The sequence below is a fragment of the Poecilia mexicana genome, unplaced genomic scaffold, assembly GCF_051168715.1.
Source record: "Poecilia mexicana isolate PSO_F unplaced genomic scaffold, ASM5116871v1 scaffold_19, whole genome shotgun sequence".
NCBI classification, from domain to species: Eukaryota; Metazoa; Chordata; class Actinopteri; order Cyprinodontiformes; family Poeciliidae; genus Poecilia; species Poecilia mexicana.
Genome location: NW_028263388.1, coordinates 21,246,472 through 21,270,192, shown reverse-complemented (window position 1 = coordinate 21,270,192; position 23,721 = coordinate 21,246,472). Strand labels below are relative to the sequence as shown.

At 37.5% G+C, this 23,721-nt stretch overlaps 1 protein-coding gene across 3 annotated transcripts in view; it reads left to right on the top strand.

Annotated features, from left to right (window-relative positions):
* ccdc186 (coiled-coil domain-containing protein 186) overlaps positions 1 to 23,721 on the top strand; it is a 33,251-nt gene that overhangs the window by 539 nt on the left and 8,991 nt on the right. The window contains exons 1-14 of one of the 3 annotated variants that reach the window (XM_014973232.2): positions 1,862 to 2,008; positions 4,567 to 5,473; positions 6,168 to 6,294; positions 8,520 to 8,648; positions 9,913 to 10,125; positions 10,376 to 10,495; positions 11,734 to 11,838; positions 12,168 to 12,266; positions 13,766 to 13,852; positions 13,931 to 14,073; positions 15,290 to 15,545; positions 16,473 to 16,662; positions 16,812 to 16,910; positions 17,979 to 18,207. In XM_014973232.2, coding sequence (XP_014828718.2) covers positions 4,587 to 5,473; positions 6,168 to 6,294; positions 8,520 to 8,648; positions 9,913 to 10,125; positions 10,376 to 10,495; positions 11,734 to 11,838; positions 12,168 to 12,266; positions 13,766 to 13,852; positions 13,931 to 14,073; positions 15,290 to 15,545; positions 16,473 to 16,662; positions 16,812 to 16,910; positions 17,979 to 18,207 — 2,684 coding nt within the window. In that variant the 5' untranslated portion in view covers positions 1,862 to 2,008; positions 4,567 to 4,586. Of the gene's footprint in view, positions 1 to 1,861; positions 2,009 to 4,566; positions 5,474 to 6,167; positions 6,295 to 8,519; positions 8,649 to 9,912; positions 10,126 to 10,375; positions 10,496 to 11,733; positions 11,839 to 12,167; positions 12,267 to 13,765; positions 13,853 to 13,930; positions 14,074 to 15,289; positions 15,546 to 16,472; positions 16,663 to 16,811; positions 16,911 to 17,978; positions 18,208 to 23,721 lie in introns of those variants that run through there. The other 2 variants (XM_088016297.1, XM_088016296.1) reach the window with 2 other exon arrangements.

The following is a 23,721-nucleotide window of genomic DNA, read 5'->3' as shown; positions in this document are numbered from 1 at the left end:
TTTCGTTCATTTTGTCCTTTGTTTTGTAATAAACTTGGATCTTTGTATGTATTTATCAACGTTGAGGAATATTGTGTTATATAAGTATTTAAAATTAGATTTAGAGTACAATAGCATACAATGAAATGGTCATCAATGAGGAAAATCTAACAGAGGCCTAAAGAGACACAGTGATAAACACATGGAAAACTATTAAAAGTTGAAAAAATAAACTTTATTGCAGACAAAATAAAAAATATACATATATATTTTTAAAAATCAGTGAACAACATAAAAATGTCAATGAGAATACATACAGCTGAAACTAAACCTAAAACGCTTGTATAAGTTATTGTTGTCTTATATTGCAAAATGTACAGTTTCTCATTCTTATTGGTTTATATATTATATATTTATTTATCTTATTTTTTGTTAGGGTCAGCATTATACTGGATTACATACTCTTTCATTTTATTTTCAAAAACACAAGCAGTCAACATTTAAAAATAAGGTGAACATTGATAAGAATTTGGCTTATCAAGGTTTTGTTATTTTCTGATGGAATCTTTTTCAGGAATCAGGGTAGTTTTTTTCTGACAATAAAACCCTGTCCACTCCCACTGCATTCCAGGCGTAAAAATTTCAACCAAAAAATTAAATTCTGCATTTTAGTAGCAGAAAGGACTAAGCATCTGGAGCAGTTCTAACTTTTTTCAACCTTATAAGCAGTCACCTCACAAACTGGTTTACGTGTTATATTTTCTGTTGACTTTAACTGCACTAGAGCTTAAACTGACATCTGCTCACAATCGACTGTGCCAAAGAGGGCAGCAATTTCAATCAAATTAAAAAACACTTTATTAATCCGAAAGGGAAAATAAATAAATAAATCCTGAGGTCAACATTATATTTTAGGGTTTAATGTTCTGAGTTTATGTTCTAAAGTGAAAGATTTTATTAGTTCATTCCCTGCTTACTGGGTTATAAAATGCTTTGTCTAATGTTTCATTTTCCTCTGCTGTTTCTCATTTTGATTATATATATTAAAAAAAACTAAAAAACTACTAATGTATCAAAATCTTCCTTGTTGGTTATGACTGTAAAACTTTTTTTCATGCTTTTTAACAATTGTCTTTGGTTATATAAGAAAAAGCTTACAAATTTTATTCACCTTTTCTTCTACAGAAAGTATTTTTTTTACCAAATGTCTTCAACAGTTTGAACATATTCCTTCAGAAAGAAAAAATATACAGCTATTCCATCCTTTTGCATTCCAGTCCTGGTGGTGTCATCCATTAATTTAGTCCTCTTCAGAAGATAATCCTACTTATTTTCTTTTCCTTAGACACCCTGAAGTTTTTTTTTTTTTTTTTTCAAAGAAACTCAATCTCTTTCATTGAAGTTCTTGATTTGGGTGAAACCTGACATGCAGACTGTCATTGCCTTTGAAGCCTTTTTCATGCAAATCAGTGATGACAGCTCATGTTTCCGTAACCATGGCTGACTAGTGATGAATGAGTTTTAGGCACCACACCTTTGTAAAACAACCACTCTGCTCTTCAAATGTAATCTAAATAATAGAATGATATCAGCTGCCCACATTAACATTATCCCCTGAAGTAAGAATGAGAGTCTCAAATGATTATTGAAGGTCAATCTGCTTCAATGCAAGGGAGGCTTTGTGATTAGGTTAGTTGCATTTAATGATTATAACCTAAATCAAAGGTTGGTACCCCCCAAACAAAACAAAACTTTCTACAAACCTACAAATCTTTGGCCACAACTGTAATGCGGTTCACCTACGTGGATTTTCTCGAAAATACCGGGCAGACCTGCATGTGTACCTGTTATGTGTGTTAACATCAGCCTGACGTCATTTGTCACTTGGCATTCATTGGTTTCTATCCTTCTCCTGCTGTGGCCATATTTGTTGATGTGTCATAGCATTGAGTAGTTGGGCGATCAGCTGTTTAAATAGGGAGCTGTGGCCGTCATTGCACGGACATACACGATGTCTCGTTGGCACCTGGTGGGTATAGCTATCTTTATTTAGCTTCATTCTGTGTCGGTGTTACACGCTAGCCGTTAGCCTCAGTTAACGTATGTGTTATCTGGGTTAGCTTAGCTAAGTAGGGGAAACAGCGATGGGCTTTTGACATTAAAATATGCCAACCTAGAGCTTGGTAATAATCATACATGATTGTTTTATTGTGTTTTATTATAGCATTTGCTGTTTTAACTCGTTTTGTAGCCTGACAGTAAGCCCTGATGCCATGTCTTAGCTAACGAGGCTAGCATGCTAACAAGTCACAGGGACATGTACTGCTAACGTCAAATGCACCGGAATGTAAATAAAACGTCAAGCACTATTTAAAAAACTAATCTATCTGCTGCTTATTGTTGCACACCGATTTACTGTACTCTGAAATGTTTAATTTAAGAACGAAATAATACATTCACGATGTTAATAACTCCGATGTTTGTCATGACACCTGTCAGAGGAGCATCCTTGTACTGTGCTAGCTAAACCTTTACCTTAATGGAAGCAGAGAAAAAATTGTGAATGTCACAATATTTCAACAGATATGTAAAGCTAAGGGGAGAGCTTAAAGTTTTGCTTGTTGTTGTTTAGAACCCGTATTTTTATGAAAGAACATATAAATCGATACAAGAAGATGGTCTTCATATAGGTGGGGTTCTTGCTGCTGGGAACGTGTGGATTCCTTAAAAACAAGTACAGCAGTAAAATGGTCGTATTGCTGAATAAAAATGTGAAGTTGAATTAAGGTTAATAAGTTTCTCATCCACTCTGAATCACCCCATTGGTTAGCAACACAGTAAATGATGACACAGCCCCTTTCAGTGTTGGATGAACAGTTAATGATTCAGACTGAGATAAAGACATTTAATCATTTACTTTTTTACAAGTTTAGCATGGACCTCTTTGCATGTCACCTGTCATAGCATACGATTTTCTTTTCTTTATGCTTTTAAAAATGTTTATCAAATATAATAAAGAATTGTGCTTGGAAATGTTTATATTAATCTGAACGCGCTTACTTGGGTTGAGAATAGATTTAAATTTTTTATTTTACTCCTTGCATTTCATCTGCAGAATATTGAAGAGATAAAGATGTCATTTTTATCACAATTTTACGCTCTTCTGAAAAGCTTTATTCAAGACAGATTTAGTCCGCATTATAAAAAATAAAATAAAAGTAACAAAAGAGGAGAATAAACACAAGTGTCATAAACCATGCAAACAACTGGTTGTTTTAAAATTTGAGTTATTCCTTGTCGACAGGGCTTTAGCTATTAAATTACTATATTTATTCATGTAGTTTCTCCAATAAGGCATGAAAAGGGGGGACACTGGTCATCATGGCAACATTTAAGTTGCAGATATTTTGGAGGATTTTAAATGTGTAGTTTCTTTACCACATTACTGTAGTTGCACCACAAGTGAGCTGTGTTTAAAAACAACAACAAAAAAAAGAATAGGCTGGGGAAAATGGCCACTTGAACATATTAAATTTACATGTAAAAGTATCATGCATGATTTGCAAGTTGCATGTGCAACTTGCAAATCATCATCATCACACAAATCACTCCTTAAAATATGACCTAAATGTTTCACTTTACTCACAACATCCTAGTCCTTTTAATGCCATAGCACCCGGTTCACTGAAGGAGGTTGTGTACGCCAGTCTAAAAGATTTTAATGAGATAAGTAAAAGTGCAAATTAGATGCATATACCTTTTTTTTTTACTACGGCAGGTGTTGTGTGCAAGGCAGCCATATTCAATTTTGAAGACACTCCCTTCCCAATTTTTTATTTTCTTTTGATTTTCTGCTGCATCCATTCACCTTAAGCTCGTGTATTTAGTTCCAAACCAAATAGCCTAACAAACAGTAAAGCTTGATATCATCCCAAATAAGAGAGTAACGTATCCAGATGGATGACCAGTGTAAAAGTGAGAACTTAAAGTGCTAAGGCAGCTAATGGAACACTAGATGCGACATAAACAGAAAAATACAAGGAGTTTAAAACTGTAAACAGTTAATTGTGACATATTTTGTTCCATTACAACCTCATATACTGCTAAAGTATTAACAGGTTTTGTACTCCTATCATTCTCATGCTTTGAGACCATTATTAATACTTCAAAAAAGTAGAAAAGTATGGTAAATGCTACTGATATTTGCTTACAGGTACATCTCTAAAGTTTATTTTATTTGGTGTTGAATGACGCTCTATAGATATGTTAACCTTGAATAACTATCAGTTGTGTGACGTTTGCAGTCACATTCCTTCCAGCAAAAATAATCTCGTCTGAGGCGTGGCCAACAACACGCCTCTTTGGTGATTCTTGAGTCTGTCTGTGAACATTCCTTAAGTTTTTCCTTCGCTACCTGATGATCTAACCACACGAAGTGCAGATCAGGATGCAGATGTCACAGGGATGCCACACGGATGACTTCCTGGAACTTTTAGTTGCTTGCCGATAAACGAACATGAAATACTGAAAACATATTTTTTAATTTATTTTTTCCTACTTTCCTGTTTTTGTCTTCCTCGTTGCCAGGTTTGAACCGTAAGCGGAGCATGAAACATCCGGCTCCGATTACAGCTGCACAGAAAATGGAAGGATCAGATGGTAAATTAGCAACAGAGGAATTGCACTCTGGAGACGAGTGTCATCGTAGTACATCAAGTTTCGAAGAGGAGGAATTAATCTTTGAGAACAGTGATCATGCCGTGAAGACTTGCAATCAGGAGAAAGGTGAGAACCAGCTGGAAAGTGGATTAATCAAGACTGAAGAAGGAGCTCAGATAAGAAGCCAGCATCATCATGATGTGAGAGGGATGGCTGCTGATGTTGAAGATGATGCTGGGAAAGTTTCTAGTGAAACTGAGGCGCTTCCACTTAGTTTTTCAAATGAGGCTGCTGCTGCCAGTCAGGATGTAGCAGACAGTCCTGTTATCGAGGGGACAATGGAGACCTTATTGACTTTTGATGCAACAGCTCAGCATGACAATGAGCCACCGTTGCAGACACCCGCTGTCGACAACAGTCCTTCACCCTCTTCTGTCCAAAGCACTTCCAAAAACTCCCCTACAGACTCCTCCACCTCTGGGATCTCTAACGGACCGTCCACTCCGAGCTCCGACACGCTCAGCTTCTCGCCGGCCTCAAGCCCGCAGACCACCGCCAACGTCTCCATCCCCTTACAGTCCTCGTCGAGCCCGTTCGACACTGACTGCAGCCGAAAGCTCATTTCCCAGATCCAGCGCTCGTTGTCGCAAGAGTCGCTGCTGGATGAGCTGGAGTCGGAGCTTTTAGCTTGTGGGTTGTCTGAAAGCGAAAGCAGAGGGAAAGCGAAAGGGAGCTCACCCGTCAATGGACTCCCAGCAGACCAGGACGGCTGCATGGATGTCTTTGAGAAGTGTGTGCAGTACAAGTACACTCAACAGGAGAAGGCTATTCAAAGGTAAATTTCATACACACATCCTTAAAAAGTCTTAAATTCATGGAAGAAAATGCGAGTTGGCCTTAAATACTTTAATCACTGGTCTTAAATTTTGTTGTGGCAGGACTAGTTACTCTATATATGTAGATTATTTTTTTTCTTATGGGACTTGTCTGTTTGGCAAAAGTTGGAGTCGCTCACAGACATCTTCATTGCATTTTATGACTCAAGTTGGTTGAACCTCCTGATAACCAGCTGTTAATACATCCTTGCTACCTAGCTTTATTTTGTCTTGATTATGGTTAAATGCAAATTTATTGCTAGTATGTTGGACAACATTCGTCTTTGCAACTGGCTCGTGGCTAAACCCTTACAAGGCTACTTGCATTCTGTGAAAAATAAACAAAAACTTAAGTTTGGCACAACAGTTAAAGCTGTTAAAAGCCATATGCAGTGCAAGAAGCATAAAGTTGCTGCCAAGAGCCACAAACAGACTTCAAAAAATTCAGTTTATGCTATGTTTGATTGTAGTACAGCAGAATCATCCAACTTTTCAGTCTTAAATTTCATCCAAGGTGGCATAAATAGTCTTAAAAAGTCTTAAATTTGACTTCCTGACATTTGTAGATACCCTGTTTACCCTGCCAAGATGTAATGCACCTAAATTCCTGAAGGACTTCTAGGGTTTGATGTTTATTTGAACCTTTTTGCTTAGGTTGCTCGAGGAGAACAAGAGACATCAAGAACTGATCCTTGGTATCTGCTCAGAAAAAGACAAAATGAAGGAAGAGTTGAAGAAGAGAGCGGAAACAGAGAAGCAACACATGAGCTCCATTAATAAGGTAATGTTTTTCTTTTTTGGATATTATTGGAGTGAGATTTTGCAGTAGTTGTCTTTCCTGTAGAAGGTGGATGTCATGTTGCCAGGTGTTTATGAAGAAGAAATCCCCATCTTGGCTGATTTTTTTTTTTTTTTTTTTTACCAAATATATTCATATCTGTGGGAAAACCTTCAGGAAAAGTCTTTGTTGAATTTGTTTCTGTTTTAACAAGTTGTCATTTATGAATGGCATTGTTGATCAGGGGAACGTCAGAAAATCATGTGATGTTGATGTTTTTGTGAAGCTGCAGCGGCAGTACCAGCTGCTCTAAAATCACTTTTTCTTGCTTCCTCTCTTTCCCATCTTGCATTGCAACATTTCTAACACTGTAACCTTTAATCTTAAATCTCTCATCTGTGTCAGGGTGAAAAAAAATGAGGCCTTGACGAATCACTACGAGACCTTTTCCATCTTTAATGTGACATTTAATCTGTATAATTGAATGGAAAGTCAAACAAACCTCTTGGAGGCAAAGGTTATCTTAAATAAATACCACAACTACCTGTTTCCAGAGGTGTGCACACCTGTAAGATGAAACTTTGCTAAAGGAAAGAGTTCTCAAAGTCTGCCATATTTTCCACAACTTTCTTAAGGAAACCACCCAGATTTCGTTTTGGATTTCGATCTGAACTGTTTCAGATCGAAATCTCTCTTAAACTTCAGTTTCTAAGGAATCTTATGTGAAAATTGAGTTTCTTTATGATCCTCCTGCTACTTTTAATCTTTCTGCAAACTCTTATCTTTATTTTAAGGATGTCTGAAAGTTCCTTCTAGGACATCTGAGTTTTCAGTCAAGGCTTACCAGTAGTTTGTAGACTATATGTTTGTTTTTTTTTCTCTGAGTTTATCTATTAAAAAGATGATGTACAACTCAGCAGCTTCATATTTGCAATATTTGTCACCTCAGCTATATAGTTCTAAAGACTTTAGTTTATATTTTCATTATTTCTTTTTTATAATATTTTGCATTGTGACTTATCAAAAATGTAACTACTAACTTATTGATTATTTTTAACAAAATATTTCTTAACCAAATATCAACTGCAGACAGGCTGCAGGCTGAGTATCACTCACTGTTGATATTATTATTATTATTATGCTCTGACTGTTGTGCAAATTAGGAGACAAACCAACGGCTAAATCTTGTTAAGCTGCACCCGTCACCGCAGCTTTCCAATCCAATTCAATTTATTCCACAGTCCTGTTCAGCTGCTAATTAAGGAGGTCAGACAAAGCAGCCTGGAAAGTGGAGAAAATGATGTTGGGATCTTATCACAGATGACATCATTTGTGTGCATTCAGGGTTTTATTTTTGTTAATCAATTTGATTAGATTAGCAAAAACTCAAGTGCTCTCCTCTTCGTAGGACCTAATGTGAAATTTTAAAACGCATGTTCTCATAACTGGAACAATATCTGATGGATTTTTTTTTGTGTGTGCATAAACATGAAGTTGTACATTTTTCTTTAATTTCTTGTTTGCACAATGTCTGATTAAATTGCCTTTTGCTGTTCTTTCCAGTCTGATGGAGAAATTTTGTTTTTCAATAATGAAAATTCGCACTGCAACCCAAAGTGACCTAATTATGATTTTTTTATTTCTCCCCTTATTGCGACCTGCCGATACGCACAAGCTGATATAACAGAAAAACAACAACCATGGGGGACGATAATGAGGATTAAAATGTTAATATCTTAGCTCCGGTCAGACAACAACTTCAAAATCACAAACTATGCTCCACCGTTAGCATCCATGTTTATGTCTGCAAACACTGAGTTTCTTTTCAGTGGCAGCTGGCAAAACACAGAGCACGCTCTGTGACGTTATTACGCCCTTTACCGCGCATGCGGGACACTTTAAGGTCTTTTGTAGTTCACACTTCAGATCACATACACGTCGCATATATTTGGAAGTTTGAACGATCAAGCAGTAAAAATCCGATTTGGCAAAAAAATCGTAATGGGGTCACTTCGGGCTGCAGCGTGAACGTAGCCTTAAGTAAAGTTTTCCTATGCCATGTAATTTAATGCAAATCTTCTCAGGGAAATTCCCTCTGTAACAGAAAGTGTTGGTTCCATTCCTCAGTGAGCCTGATTTTCTTTCAGCCCTTTGATTCAGCTGTAATCCTGCCGAGCCGGTTGGCTCAGGTTTGGGTTGCTCAAGCCGTGTTCTCCCTGTTTTTGCAGCTGGAGGGGCGGGTGGAGGAGCTCCTGAAAGAGCTGAAGGAGTCGCGGGAGAAACTGATCCACCAGGAGCAATCGGCCAAAGCTGCTCTGCAGCAGCTGCATAGGGAGACCACTCACAGGATAGAACAGGTATGACTGGATATGAAACTACTCTCAAACTGCATCCAACTCTTATTTTGCATTTCTGCCATGACTCCACTTTATGCACGGCTTTAAAGTTGAAAAAGATAAGCTATTCTTAGCCACAGTTGGCCCAAAAATAATAATTCTGCTGCCACGTCGTTTATGGATGTTTGCACAAAACTTGCCGCTGAACGTTCAAGGTCATGGCTCACCAAACTCCTCTTGCTGCAGGTTAAATCGCTTGCTAAACAAATATTGCTGGCGGAATGTTTTTCATCCTGATTCTGCTCACCTGGTCAAAGCCGTGCTGGCCGCTGTTCTCTTGACAGTTCTGTCACAGTTCACAATTTTTAATTTCACCGTCCAGTGAGCGGTACGTGTTACATTATGCTCCAAATCCCTCTCAGGGCCTTTGCTTGTATCATTCAGCACTGACCCAGTCGTAGTCGACTGTTGCCGCCCTGAGGTTCGGATCATTTGTTTGTGTTAATGTGTTGAAGCTTCGAGACAATAACTGAATTTTTATATTCCCCAAACTAAAGTAGAATAATGATGATGACTACTTTTACTCCAGTGTGGCTTAAGCCGTTATTTTGACGTGCATCAAAATGTGTCATTTCTGAATAACTATTTTAAAATGTTACTTTATAATTTGTGTTTTTATGTCATTCTTTCAAAGCACGAACATTTAAGGCAAAAAGCAGGTTATGCATTACCTCAGACATCTGCTATGTCAAACCAAAGACTCAAGTTTTTAAGAAAATGGCCGCTTATCAATTAATCGTTCTTTAGATGAACTCATTCATCGATGGCCTGCATTCTTAGTTGTGAATTTCCCTTAAATTCCTGAATGGGCTTTACGTTAGCAATTCTCTCAAGGCAGCATTTATCCCTGCTGTTTGTGCACCTTTTCCTACCACACTTTTACCTTCCACTCAACTTTATGTCAATATGCTTGAATGTAGCACACTGTGAGCATCCAGTTGTAGTAACAGTGACTTTGTTTTTCTTTTCCTTTTCTTGTGGAAGCTGTCAAGTTGAAGTTCATCCCAGTTATTGCTTAGGATGTAACACAACATTTCTCTATTAAAGATACTAATGAAACTGACTTTTCATTAGCTGTATGCCAAATTATCATAATTAATTTAAAAAAACATCTGGAGAGTGTATTAAATCTGAAAAATAAGCTTCTGAAATGAATTTGTTTTTGATTATGCTCTAACTTATTGTGACTCACCTGAAGAAAAATTAACACGACCGTACTATGTAGGTGAACAAGAAGTGTGACGAGGCACGGCAGGAGAAGGAGGCCATGGTGATGAAATACGTGCGGGGGGAGAAGGAGGCTCTGGACCTGAGGCGGGACAAGGAGAGTCTAGAGAAGAGGCTGAGGGAGGCGCTGAAGGAGGTGGACCGCCAAGCGCTGCGCGGGAACCAGCTGGCTCAGGAGAAGGGGCGGCTGCAGCAGCTGTACGACGCCAAGGTCAATCACATATTAAATACTTTCTGTTTGAAACATGTAAAAATTTTATTATCTGCAAAGTTTCAGGTTCATGTTTTCAATTTCACAACAGAAAATAAATGACAAGTGTTTTTACTGACTTGTTTATATCCTAAGAAGTATCGGCTCTACAGGAATAGTTGATCTCAAAAAGCCATTTTACCTTAATTAGCACTTTTTTTGTTATTCTGTACATTAAGTAAGTCTCATTCTTATGCTCCTTTATTCACAGGAGGGTGAGGTTGGCCGGCTGGCGCGAGAAGGGGAAAAGTTGAAAGAGGAGATCAACTCTCATCTAATCAAAGTCAAATGGGCCCAGAACAAATTAAAGAGTGAAGCAGATGCTCATAAGGTAACGATACAAAGTTTGTTTTTGCAACTGGCTCACCATCTGTTGCCAACCAAATAAATACAAGCCTGGGTTCATTATGTGCAAAAAAAGAAAAAAAAAAAGAAAAGGAAAAGCTTGGCACTACTGGGTTTAATATTCTTAATCATAACACAGCAGGATCCCCCAACCGTCCTTAATGTTTATAGGTGTTTTGGTCTTAAATTTACATCCATCTGTAATTTTAAAATGTTTCATTAAACGGGTAAAATAAAACAAAGCCTGTGTCAGTATTCTACGACTGTGTATTGTAGATACGGGGGAAAAATGGAGTAAATATCTGCCAAAAAAAGAGGAAATTTTGAAGTTTGAAAAGTTGAGAATTTTTGAGGAAAAAAAACTTGGAGTTTCAGAAGTTGAATTTTAATTTTTAGTTTTAAAACTTTTTTTTCCCTAGAAGGTTTCTGAGATTAATCAAGACATTTCTGAATATTTTTGACTTTTCAAACTTTGAAAGTGTCTTTTTTTTCCTCTATAAATTTTCTAAGATTTTTTGGTGGAAATTTACTCTTCCTTTTTTATTTTTTATCTATTTCCTATCCACAGTGGTCCTAATATGCCATTTAAGTGTTCAGATACATGTGAAGCTGTCTGTACTTTATTCATTGTGATTCTTGTGCTCAGATATTGGTATTAGGATTCCGTTTTGCATTTTAAGTTAAAATGATCATCAAATCGTCTACATGGTGATATTCTTTTGTGTGTTTTCAGTTTTTACACGTCACACATACCACCCTGTATAACATAAAACATAAAAAAAAATCCCACCTGACCAGTTGTCGATCTACGTCAGCATAAAAACGATCACCTTCTCTGCCAACTGGCTGTAAAATAACATGATTAAATGTGTGATTTGGGGATGAAATGAAATGGAAATTGCACTGTAATGACCCTGGAAGGAAATTGCTGTTGTCGTTGTAGCTGTTTTTGAAAAACGGCTCTAACAAAAGAATAGTTTTCATTTTTTCCCCCCACTCCCTCTTAGCAGATAAACAAAAGAGGGTGCAAAAGCTCAGGAGTTGCTGAAGGCCACACAGATCCAGCTGTTGTTTCTCCTTTTGCAAAACTGCTGGAAAAGATAAAAAAAACCAAATTAGCAATGAGTGTTGAGGTTTCAACCTGAACCCTCTGAGCGATAAAAGGCTTTTTTAATTTTTTATTTTTTCCTCTACAAAAGCACCTTCATGTTTGTTTGTGTCCAGGAAACAAAAGACAAGCTGAGAGAAACGACGTCCAAGTTGGCTCAGGCCAAAGAGGAGACGGAACAGATCCGAAAGAATTGCCAGGACATGATCCGAACGTACCAGGTGTGTTGTGTGAAAGTGTGATCATGATCACAGCAGAAATTAAGAGGCTGTTTTAGTACTGATTTTATTGTTAGGATTAAAAGTTAAGGTAAAGGTGGAAACCTGACCAGACTCTGTGAATGCTGACTGTTCCAGATGGTGGCAGAAAAGAGCCACGACAGTTTTGACTCTCCTAGAAAAATTAATCAGAACTACTATTTCTGACTGTTGCATCATAACACATACCAAAGATTTTATAATTTAACACAAGAACATATTAATGTCATTTACTGTTGTTCCTCATGTTTTATGCTCCTGTATTTAAAACAATAATCCAACTCCTCTTTAAGGAATCAGAAGAGCTCAGATCCAACGAGCTGGACGCCAAACTGAAGGAAACTAAAGGAGAGCTGGAGAAACACAAGCAGGAGCAAACGGACCAGTTAGAGGTGACGCACGTTATCTAAAGTTAAAGCACCTTTTTATTTTTTTACAGGTTCATCTTCTTTCTCAATGTGCTTTTTCCTCCTTTTATTTCCAGAATGAAATAACTGATTGTAACATTTCAGCTGGCAGTGTGATCACTGTGAAGCTTATAAAGGAATAACAGATATAAAAAAAAAATACTGTGGAAAAAATGTGTCTTCTGGGCTCTGATCTATTTAATATGAAGATAAAATTAGCTACAAGTAATTTGAAAATATGGACCATCAATAGAAGATGGATCATCCTTCCAAAAGTGTTGATGCCACTTCAGCTTTTATAGATTACAGAAATAGTTTTTTTACAAAATGACTCAATCAGATCAGATCCAGATCAGTCTGTTGGGTTATCGGAGTAAAGGAGGTTAATTATAAATGCAAGGAAAATTTGAAATGTTTATCTCTAAGCATTTGGAATAGCATGAACGCTTTTTGCAAGCAGTCTAAATCTTAATCTTTTTGTCGATTTTCCATGTGATTGTCCGTTAAAAGACAAATCACAGCACAGGTTCCCTCTATTTTTATTATTAATGATCCTGACTTAAAGCTTGTTTCTCCACTTTTTTCCTCAGCTTGCCTTAACGTAGCAGTCGCAGTAATTTTGCCTCTGATGCTCTGCATGCACACAACCGAACGGATGGACTCGGTCCAAACGCTGTGGCCTGTTTTTTCTCAGCGCCACACTCTAACGGGAATCAGACTTTAAAAATAAATGGCCTAGAAATAATCAATATTAAGCCTTGCATTTCAACAACAAACCCAGAAGACATCACCCAGTTAGATTAATTCCAGGGTGTGCTTCATTTTTTACAGGTTGTTGACAGCTCAGTGGAAATGCCTCCAAAACAAAAAAGTCCCTACGTTTGAATTTCTGATGTTTGCGGCAGCAGAAAGAAGAGTCATTTTTTGATAACGAAGTTTTCAACAAAAGCTACGGTCTGTTGTCATGGCGTTAAATAAAACTGCTGACCTGACGCTCTTCGGTTTTACTTCAAACTCTAACTCCGGCCCACTGATCGCTCTGAAACCTATATTTATTGTTATGCATCTCATATACTCATGATGAAGCAACCTAAATCATAAATTATGCGAACAAAACTGTTTCCATTACTGGTTGGGAGATTACATTTAAATTGGATGCAAAAGGATGAATGGACGAAATAGAATTTACCAGAATCCCTATTACTGCTGCGTCGTCGTGGATACCAGAGGCCTTTAATGACTTCTTGGAAAAGTTGACTAGCGGCAGCACCAATAATGAGTTTGTTAAAAACATGAGGCAAAACATGGGGGGGGGAACCATTTGTTTCACATCCCTAATGAATTCATAAACAAACGCAATACGTGGCTTTCAAGCAAATCTATTTGTTGTGTAATGATGCTACATAGAGAATTGACTGCCTTGTTTTCTAGAAAAAAGAATACAATGCATACAAATATAAAATATGACCTCATTCCTGTTGCAGATGCATCGAGCAAAGGCTAAAGAGCTGGAGGAGCTGAAGAAGAGTTACAAAGAAAGCATAGATGAGCTGGAAACTCTCCGCACTAAGGTTCGTCATCCGGAGCGATGTTTGTGTAGCGCCGGCGAGCGCGAGTCCTCCGTCTAACAAGGATGTCTGGCTCCTTAGTTAAAGTGTCTGGAGGACGAGCGGCCGCGGTGGGAGGATGAGCTGACCAAATACAGGGAGATCATAAACCGGCAGAAGGCTGAGATCGGCCGACAGAGAGAGAAACTGGAGGAGGTCACTGCGCTTCAGGAGCAGCACCAACGGTAAAGATGCACAAGCTTTTATCGTTAGAGACGCACAATGCAGAGATGAGCCCTGTGTGGAAATCACTCTATAACCAAAATGCGGTTTGCAGTGTTTTACCAAAGTGTTTAGTAAAATTTTATTTTAGTTTTCATTTTTTCCAATAAAATACAAACACTTTTTATCAGCTTTGATTGCCATCAGCTGCGTTTCCACTGACCATATAATTCTGCAACTTGACATCTTGAAAACATACCAATCTCGAAAAAAACGTGTTTTTTTCTTATCAAATGTTTTGGCGCTAGAATGATGTGGTTTTTTTGGCATATCAAAATTGTTTTATTTCACAAAACTGCAATGGAAATGTTTTTTTTTTTTTGCATCACATAAGTCACAAGATCAGCAACCCAGATGTTGCTGCTGGTGCAAACCACAAAGAAGACGACAGGAAGTAGTTGGAGGATCATTGCGTTTTTTTTTTTTTTTAAAGACTTATCAGGTGAACGAACAAATTATCATGTGATTTTGTTTCTTATTTAACAGAAACCTCAACATTAGCGGAATATTGACAAAGTTTTGCGCACATTTGTTATGGAAACACAGTTAATGGTAACAAACGTTGAACTGTAGGAATAATAGTATTTATCCTTTTCCTGTTGGCTTCTTTCTCTCTTCTTGAAATTACAAAAGGAGTTCCACAGGGTTCACTTCTTGGACCGCTTTTATTTTTTATTCATATAAATAACTTCAGTGATAATTTGTCAAATGCCCTTTATCATTTTTATGCAGATGACTTGTTAATCGATTGTTGCTCTTCTTCACTCTTTCAGGCTATAGTTTTTACAGTCTGACTTTATCGCAGTTTAGTCTCGGTTACACTTTGCAACTGTCTTTGAATGTGGATAAAACAAAAAAAAAAAAAGGTTTTCTGGCACTCCCAGAGACTATTAGAGATTTATCTACTGATTACCCCTGCCCTTGGTGAGTAAATTGAGCTTGCTTATTATAAATATCTGGGCTTTATACTGGATAAAGAGCTCTTATATAACATGCACATTGCAAATTTGGTACAAATTTCTCTGACAAAGCTAGAAGAAAATTTATTTCAGGAACTTTTCTACCTCTGCTGGATTGATGTCTTGTATGTGTATTTTCAAAAGATTTTTCTAGCATGTGCTACTTTAACAGTTGTTTTTAAGATTTTAACACATGTCTCACATTTGTTGCTTTATGAAGGGACAAACAGGAGATCACCTCTCTCCAGGAGGAAGTGGAGAGCCTGACCAGTCAGATGGCCGACCTCCAGCGCGACGTCCAAGGCAGCAGGGAGCGTGAAGCCGAGCTGCTGGGCTTCACCGAGAAGCTGAGCAGCAAGAACGCCCAGCTGCAGTCGGAGAGCAACGCGCTGCAGTCTCAGCTGGATCAGGTCAGCAGCAGCTTCACCGAGCTGCAAGCGAAGCAGGAGGAGACCAGCAGGCTCCTGGAGGACAAGGTAAGGGTGCTGGGAGGGGACACATCGAGACTCAGTCTGAGGCTGAGGAGTAAGATGCTTTTATATAGCAAACACATACATAATGTCTTACTAGGAGAGCTGGGCGATGAGGCTGAAAATCAAAATCAGATTTTCTTTTTTTTCATTACCAGATCCGATTTCTGGTTTTAATTTTTTATTCTTTTGCTTTAAAAAGCTGTAACAAAACAAATGAAGGAAAATATTTTCTGTCATTTTATAAAGTAGACAGAATGAGGTTCTATTTCAATCATCCTTTCTGTGAGATGAACAATGGATCATCAAGCCCAGGCTACGAGAATCTTTGTTTATTTACTAGTATATAGTCGTAATTTTGAGGATTTTTTTCTAGTAGAATTGCATATTTTTTTCTTTTAATATTATGAAAAAAGTTGTTTTCATGAAACTTTAGTATTAGGTTATGAAACTCTGTCTCCTTAATACACTCAGTCATTTCAAAGTCCTGCTAGCAATAGTAAGTTGATGCTGATGTGTTAAAGGATTGAGTATTTCTTTTGAATATTAAGTATTATCTGTAAAACTGTATAATGCTCAACATTCCTCATTTTAATTTTTTGAATTTTTATGTGGGAGTTCTCATAAAATTACTACTTTCTTCTCCTAAATTGACTTTTTTCTTGTTAAAAAAAAGAAAAATAAATAAATATTAAACTGTCTCTAATATTCCATCATAGAACTGACCTGTGTTCAAAGTTGAAATAAATAGAAACTTTAAATCACATTTGCTAAAGAAGATGGAAACCCAAGGAGATCATTGATAGGAAAAAAAATCAACATTCTCCAGAAATTAAATCTTCACAAACCAAACACTCGATAAAGTGATTAAAAATGTCATTGCACACAAAGTATTTCCACTATATGATAACCTGCGTTCCTATAAATCTGCAGTCGCGACAGCTGAAGCAGGAAGAAGTGCAGAGGAGCCAGGAGGTGCAGGGCCTGCAGGAGGAACGGGCGGCGCTGGAGACAGAGGTGGCCCAGCTGAAGACCAGAGTGGAGGAGCTGAGGGACGAGCTGGTGACCCAGAAACGGAAACAAGCTGCCAACATCAAGGACCTCACCAAACAACTAACGCAAGGTTCGATACAACAGCTCCTGAATTTAGCACAAATTGAGAAACTGTCACTTAAATTTTTTACATGCAGAAAAGTGTCAGGGTTTCAGTGTTTGAGTTCTGTGCAGCTCCGTTTTGTTTTGTTCTGATTCGACGTTGTTTTCTCTCTGCAGCCCGTAAAAGGCTGGAGCAGGTTGAGAACGGCGGCTGCGACCGGGACGCCAGCAGTATGGGCAGTCGCTCCAGTTCCTCAGGTACTGCTCTGAGATTTGGTTAGTATTTAACATTTAACGTCACACTCTTAATCTAAAACTTTCATACTCCTTACTTTCTGTTAAATATAATATTCCCACTTTATTGGCATTGGGTTGTATCTTAATTTATTAGAATATAATAAAAGATCATTAATTTCAGATGTAAATGTATACTAAGCTTTTGTTTCAGCTCACTACTAACTACATTTTCAGAAAAACTGACCGTGTTGTGTCAGTTTACTGAAAAATATTCTGAGCTGTATGTGCTCAGTGTTTAGTTTGGACTCCATTTGCATAAATTACTGCATCAATGCGGCGTAGCATGGAGTCGATCAGCCTGTGGCTCTACTAATAAATAACTATTAATAGCAGCCCTTGGCTTGTCTGGCTTGTTCTGTTTTCCACTTGTCAACACATCATAGACTTTGTTCTTTGATGTACAGTGATACCGTGGAGATTAATGCAACAGTTTTAGTTCTGAATACACTTCTGTGTTTAGTGACTTTTGAAGCCCTGAGTTCAGCTGCAGTCCAGGCCTTTTGAATCTCCTCCCAAATTCTGAGTGAACTTTGCTTTACAATCCTCTGGAGGATGCATTTACACATGTTCTTTCATGTTTCTCCCATAGTTTTTCCTTCCACTCAACTTTCCCTACAGTTGTTCGGGTACAGCCACCTTCTTTAACAGTGGCTTCTTATGGCTCATTAATTATCCTTTTTTATTGCTCTTATGTTAAAATTTTCAGGTAAATACATTTTAGGTAGCTTTTAAGTGAGAATCATCAAAATTGGAATACATAAATTCTTTAAAAATGTTTTGTATATATAAAATGTTGTATATATATATATATATATATATATATATATATATATATATATATATATATATCAAATTTTTAACTGACTTTGTGAAACATGAGCTCTTCTAATTTTTTTTTTTTTTGCACACTTGTGCGAATTTTCCAGCTGAAAATTACACTAAACAATGCAACTTTATTTATTTTTTTGCCAAAATGCATGAAGTTGGTGCAAAACCAAGCCAGAATATTGCATCATAAAACAACTGGTGTCTCCGATTCTCAATCAGGTTCCTTAAACGCGCGCCAAGGTGGGAGCAGCAGCATTGAGGAGCGGTCGCCGGAGAGCCAGTCCGGTCCCTCCGTTATGGTGGTGGACAGCTTCCCAGAGGTGGACAAGACCGTCCTCGTGGACCGGATTGTCCGTCTGCAAAAGGCGTTGGCGAGAAAGCAGGAAAAGATCGAGTTCATGGAGGATCACATTAAACAGCTGGTGGAAGAGATCCGGAAAAAGACTAAGTGAGTGGCGTGGTCCAGTTGTTCAAAGCTAAAGTTTTTTCTGCCTAAGATATACAAATAAATACTGCAGAAATGATCAGTGTAGCTGTGTGTTAAGTGTGCGATATTGTAGCCTACAATAACAGAAAACAACATGCCAGAAAACCTCTGGTTCGGGTTTCAGAGCCTGCAGCGACTGCTTTAGCTGCAGGAACCTTGAATCATGCTGTGGAGACGATTTGTGTGATCTGCCTTTAACAAAACTAACAACCCTTCCTGAGATAACATCAGCTCCTCATTCCAGCAGTTTTCTTCCATCTGGGTAGATAATCCGGGGGAAATTGACTCGTATGAGGAATGTACATTCTCCTCATGTGAAAACGACTCTCATTCGCATACAGTTATTGTCTCGGGTCGTCTCATGTGCCTCACCTCCGATTTCTTGCCTTTCTGCGCTTGAATCTATTAGGCTCAACCTACATTTAAGAGTTAAAATTGAGGACGAATCCCACGGTTCGCTGCTAAATTTAGCTTGGCAGAATCTCAGCAAAGCCCGGGGGGTGTTACACCACCCAGAGTATGGATGTGAATTTGTCCTTTTTGCCTCTCTGTCCCCATCCTCTCCAGGATAGCCTGGTGAGCATTGACAAGTCTGAATGTAAAGTCTGAGGAAGATGATGAATAAAGACACAAGGACTCTAGAAGGATGAAGAGCAGTTAGGGTCAGGAAGCTCATGATTAGTTTACAGCATCTCCTGCACAACTTTGTTTTCTGTCGTTGCATTATTTTTTGCAGCTTGTGCACTAAATATAAATTTGCAAAATGGGATGTTAGCTTTCTTTACAAAGCATGAAGTTAAGTCAGAACAAAATCTATTTAAGAATTGGGGGGAAAGTAAAGAAGTAAGCACTTCTACTCTGATTTGTAGCTGTTACTTATGGAACAAGATTAGGACCACTGCAGACAAAAAACTTTTTGTCTCTGAATTCTGACTTTTTTCTGACTTCAATTTTCTGAGAAAAAAGTCAGAATTTTGTAATTTTTAAATTTATTATCACCATATAACATGCCTAACAAAAACCGCTTTAAACACAGTTTCCATTTGGGCAGATAATCCAGGAAAAACATTTGCAGATTCTTGCAAATTAAACATAAATCACAAATTTAAGTGCATTTTATTTGAATATCATGCAATAGACCAACATAAAGCAGCAACCTTGTAAAGTGCAACAGTTGAAGGTTGGGGTAATAACCATGTCCTGGATTTTAAAATCGCACGCAATCCTGTTGAATTTATCATCTGAAAATGAAGACGGCATGTGTTAACGTACCACACCTACCACAAGGCCGCCCAGCTCAGCTGACAGGACGGACCAGGAGAGCAATAATCTGAAGGAAAATGTTACTTTTTCACCTCCATGCTAAATACTAAGGCCTTGTCCACATGTGGCCAGGTCTTTTTGAAAATAAAAATCTCCACCACTCTGTAAAAAAAAAAAAGCAAAAAATGGGTTCGGTTTCAGAAACGTTTTCATCCACATGAACTCACACAAATCCACCATAAAAAAAAAGCACATCCTCAGACCCCATTAGTCTGTTCAGGTGACTGGAGTCGATCGGATAATGTTGGGAAGCGGATGCCTTCTGTTCAGGGTTCCCATTTATCTGTAGGGCATTTTATCCTCTCGTCACTGTTAATTATTTTGAAGCAGATGTTAAAGCTCAATGTGTTGCGTTTCTTTTTTCCTGTTATCAAACTAAAAATCAGTAGCTGTAACGTCACATATGTCAGAAATGCACAAATTAGCATCAGATACTTCAAAGTGTTACTTAACTTTTACATTTATTGCTAAAGGCTGTGTTACTCTCAATCAATTTCAGATAAAATATAACTATTTGATTCCTTCTGCAGTTTTTTTGTTCGTTTTTTTGCCCCATCTCTCCGTCTTTGCATCTTCTGGGCTAAATCATTCCCACCGTCTCAATGTGCGTCCATGTGTTGCTGCTTTCTAACAGAATAAAGGAAACTACATGTTTGAGAAATTGCCATCTTGCATGTTTCCAAGCCGTATCTCACATCTGTCATCCTCCTGCTGATCTCTGCATGCCGCTTCTCTAATCATGTAGCCATATGTTTAATTTATGTCACTTTTTTTTTGTTTTATTAAAAACTATCGTGATGGATTTGGGGTCCATATATATGGACTTCTGAAAGCCTAGTCAGAGGTAAGTTTCATTTCATGTCTGTGCTAGCGCAGGTGTCGTATTTGTGAAAGTGGATGGATGGAGAAAGTATATGGTGGCGGCTTCTTCTGCTTTTTGCATCGACCTACTTTTGTATTTTATTCTATTTTGCTCCATAGATTTACAGATATGTCTCGATTAACTAAAATGTAACTGAAATTTTTATTTAATTCAGTAAAGAAAATGTGACAAACACATAATTCTTACAAAAAGAGTGAAAATTACAAGCTTGTATTGCTTTATTATGATGTACAGCTGAGGGCTCCAAATTGTCTTTTCTCTGAAAACTTAAAATATTACACAAGACTAGTTTTGAAAGAGGAAGGAAAAGGTCAGAAAAATGAATCTCTACTGCATAAGAAAGAGGTGTGATTGCTTACAGAAGCTGTGAATATTCTAAGAAGACATTTACATACACTGAATAAAAAGACATTTAGCAAATAATAGAAATTTTGGTCATTCTAACTAAGCTAAAACAAAATTTTAATCTGATTTCACATGACACAGTGAGGGAAATAAATGTGTGTATTTTTATTTGGTTTATATAAATATCTGGTTTCTATTGTAAGTAGAAATCAGCTGTTCAGAGTTCTGCATCCAAGCATTTTAATTAGAAAGTTGAGTGGAAGGAAAAAATGCCTTTATAGATAAGCAATTTTTGCATTTCATCTGGAATTTAATGTCGCATCGTTGGGAGGAAGAGTTTGTAGGCACAAAGACGTTAGCTTCCCTCTGATAGCTAACGTCTATCAGACGTTACTAGCAAATACTCGCAAATATTTTTTTTTACTCATTACTTGGGGAAAATGTTTTGTTATAAGCGAAAAAATCAGTTTCAAGTGTATTGAGGTATTTGCTGGGCGTGCACCATTTTATTTGTGCCAATTTCCTTAATTTTGGGAGATCAGCGATCGGCCGATTTTTACATGTGAAGTTGATCTTATCAGCCGATCTTGAGTTCAGCAACTTTCTTGCCAGAAAACTGGCCAATCACATTAATTGGTGCACGCCTAGTATTTACACTACAAACTAGACCAAAATACTTGATAAGATTTAGTTTTTGCAGTGCTGTAAGTAATGTCAGTTGCTTCAATTAACTTTTTTGTGATGATAATCTGACTTAAACTCCACCTGTATTTGCTTCAGTCATTAAGTCGCTTCTCAGCTGCAGGGTTTCAGGTTTGTGTTGATCAATCTCCACTTAATTTTTTATTTTCACCACACAGATCGTGGCTGCATGCTGTAGCAGGAAGTCGCTGACTAACTGCTTGAGCTGCATGTTAAATATAATCGTCCTCTTGTCAGAATGAGTCAGATTTGGACATCTGCATGCATATCCCTGTTGTGACCTCCACATTATTTGCATGGGATAATAAAATCCTGCTTTTGTGTAAAACTTTTCCAGGATCGCCAATAAATGTAAAATTAATACATTTTGATACTGAAATACATCTCTTTTCTTTTATTCAGGAGGAAAAAGTGGTTTGCCTCTTAGTTGAAGTACTTTTTTTGCCAGTAATGTTTATGTAGCTCATCTGCTTCATAAAGACATTAAAACATCCTTAATTAAAACCTGCTTAAAGAGACAGTGAACTACTCTCTTCCACTGCTTATTAAATGAGTCCAGACTCCCAAGACGATGCTAAGACAAAGCAAGGCCGTTTCACAGTTGAGCAACTGTGTGGAAAATTGCAATCCCCTCCAGTTTTATATCTGGTCCTTGGCGACTATGAATAGGTTTTGGTTTGAGGATGTGGCTTTAACAATTCCATGATATAGGAAAGAGCTTAACCACTCAGAGCACTGAAAGTTAATTTGAAATAAACAGGAGTTATGTAAGTTCTTCTGTTGGTTCAGTTTTACTGCAGAGTTTTGGGCCAACCAAAGGCGATGGAGGGCTGTGGGTTTTTTTAAATAAATGTTTTCACACAAAGTATCTTAATTTTTTAAATGATTACCATTTCAAACAAGTTATTTCTGATTTGCCAACAAGATAAATCGCAAGTTTGGCTTAACTGCTAAGTGTAAAAGTCATAATGTTGCCTGATCAGACGACTCTCGTATGAAATGATCACACTGACTTTTTTCCAACCCTTTGAATGTCATTTACCTGGCATGCAAAATGTATTAATGATCTGTCCAATTGAGTGAAAACATAGCAAAAAAAATTTAATTAATTAAAAATACCGGGCCCAAGACAGAACCTTGGGATACCACAGACGTATTATTAAATGGTGTGTGTATTCTTGAGTAACGATTTATTATAGTTCCATTTTTAGATGAACAGTAATGGACGATAGCAGCTGTCGTAGTTGCTCCTGTTGTGATTGTTTTGTATTAGTTTGACCCTCCTCTGCTTCATCTCCCTTTTTGTTGACTTTCCCTGCTGCGCTACCAGAAAATACACCGATTCTCCAGCTTTGATCACAGCTCTGCAAACTAATTATCGTAGCAGCGAGTTTTGTTTTTACATGTTGCACTTTTGAAATCTACAAACATCCCTCCCCCTGCCTGGTTTGTGATATCTGTCATGCAGCAGCTCAGCTAAGATCGTCTTCAACATGTTTGGAGATGAGGCTGGTGAAACTGTCAGGACACCAATCCAGTTCATCTAAATAACCTTGTTTGGGTGTTTATTTTGTTTTTGTCTGCTACCTCCGGCTACGACCAGATGTGTGCAAACCAAGCAGAGCTCGTTCCCCTTAGGGGATGTTTTCCTGCCTCCAGGCAGATCAGAATATACCTATGAGAGGTGATGAGAAGTTTTTGGTCCCTGAACTGCAAATGAAGATGTTTTTGTAGACCGCTTTTCTCGAGTGGAGATGCTTTATCTTTTAGTATCAACGCAAAGATATTAAAACCTCTGCTCTTGTCACATTTTAATCGCAAACTTCATTGTATTTCTGGTGGTCTTTATGTGACCAGCACAAAGTTGGATAAACTTGTGAAAAGGAAGGAAAACAATTGGTGTTGAATATTTTTGTTTCTTTTTAATCTAAAAATTCACTCCTCTATACCTTTATTAGTTTTATCTCCAACAGCTTCACATATATAAAGAGTGAAATCTTTGGCCTCTCTTCTTCAGAAACAAACCAAGCTAATCAGATCTACAGCTTGGTTATATGGCTTAAAAATACATTTCCAATTTTATTTTTTTTATTTTTTTTGGATCTAAAATTGTATTTCCACTTTTTTTGCTTGTTTTTTTCTCTTACATAAATTTAAATGACAGAAAATATCCTAATATCTTAAAAAGAAAAAATTCAACCATTTCTTAAATGAATTGACCT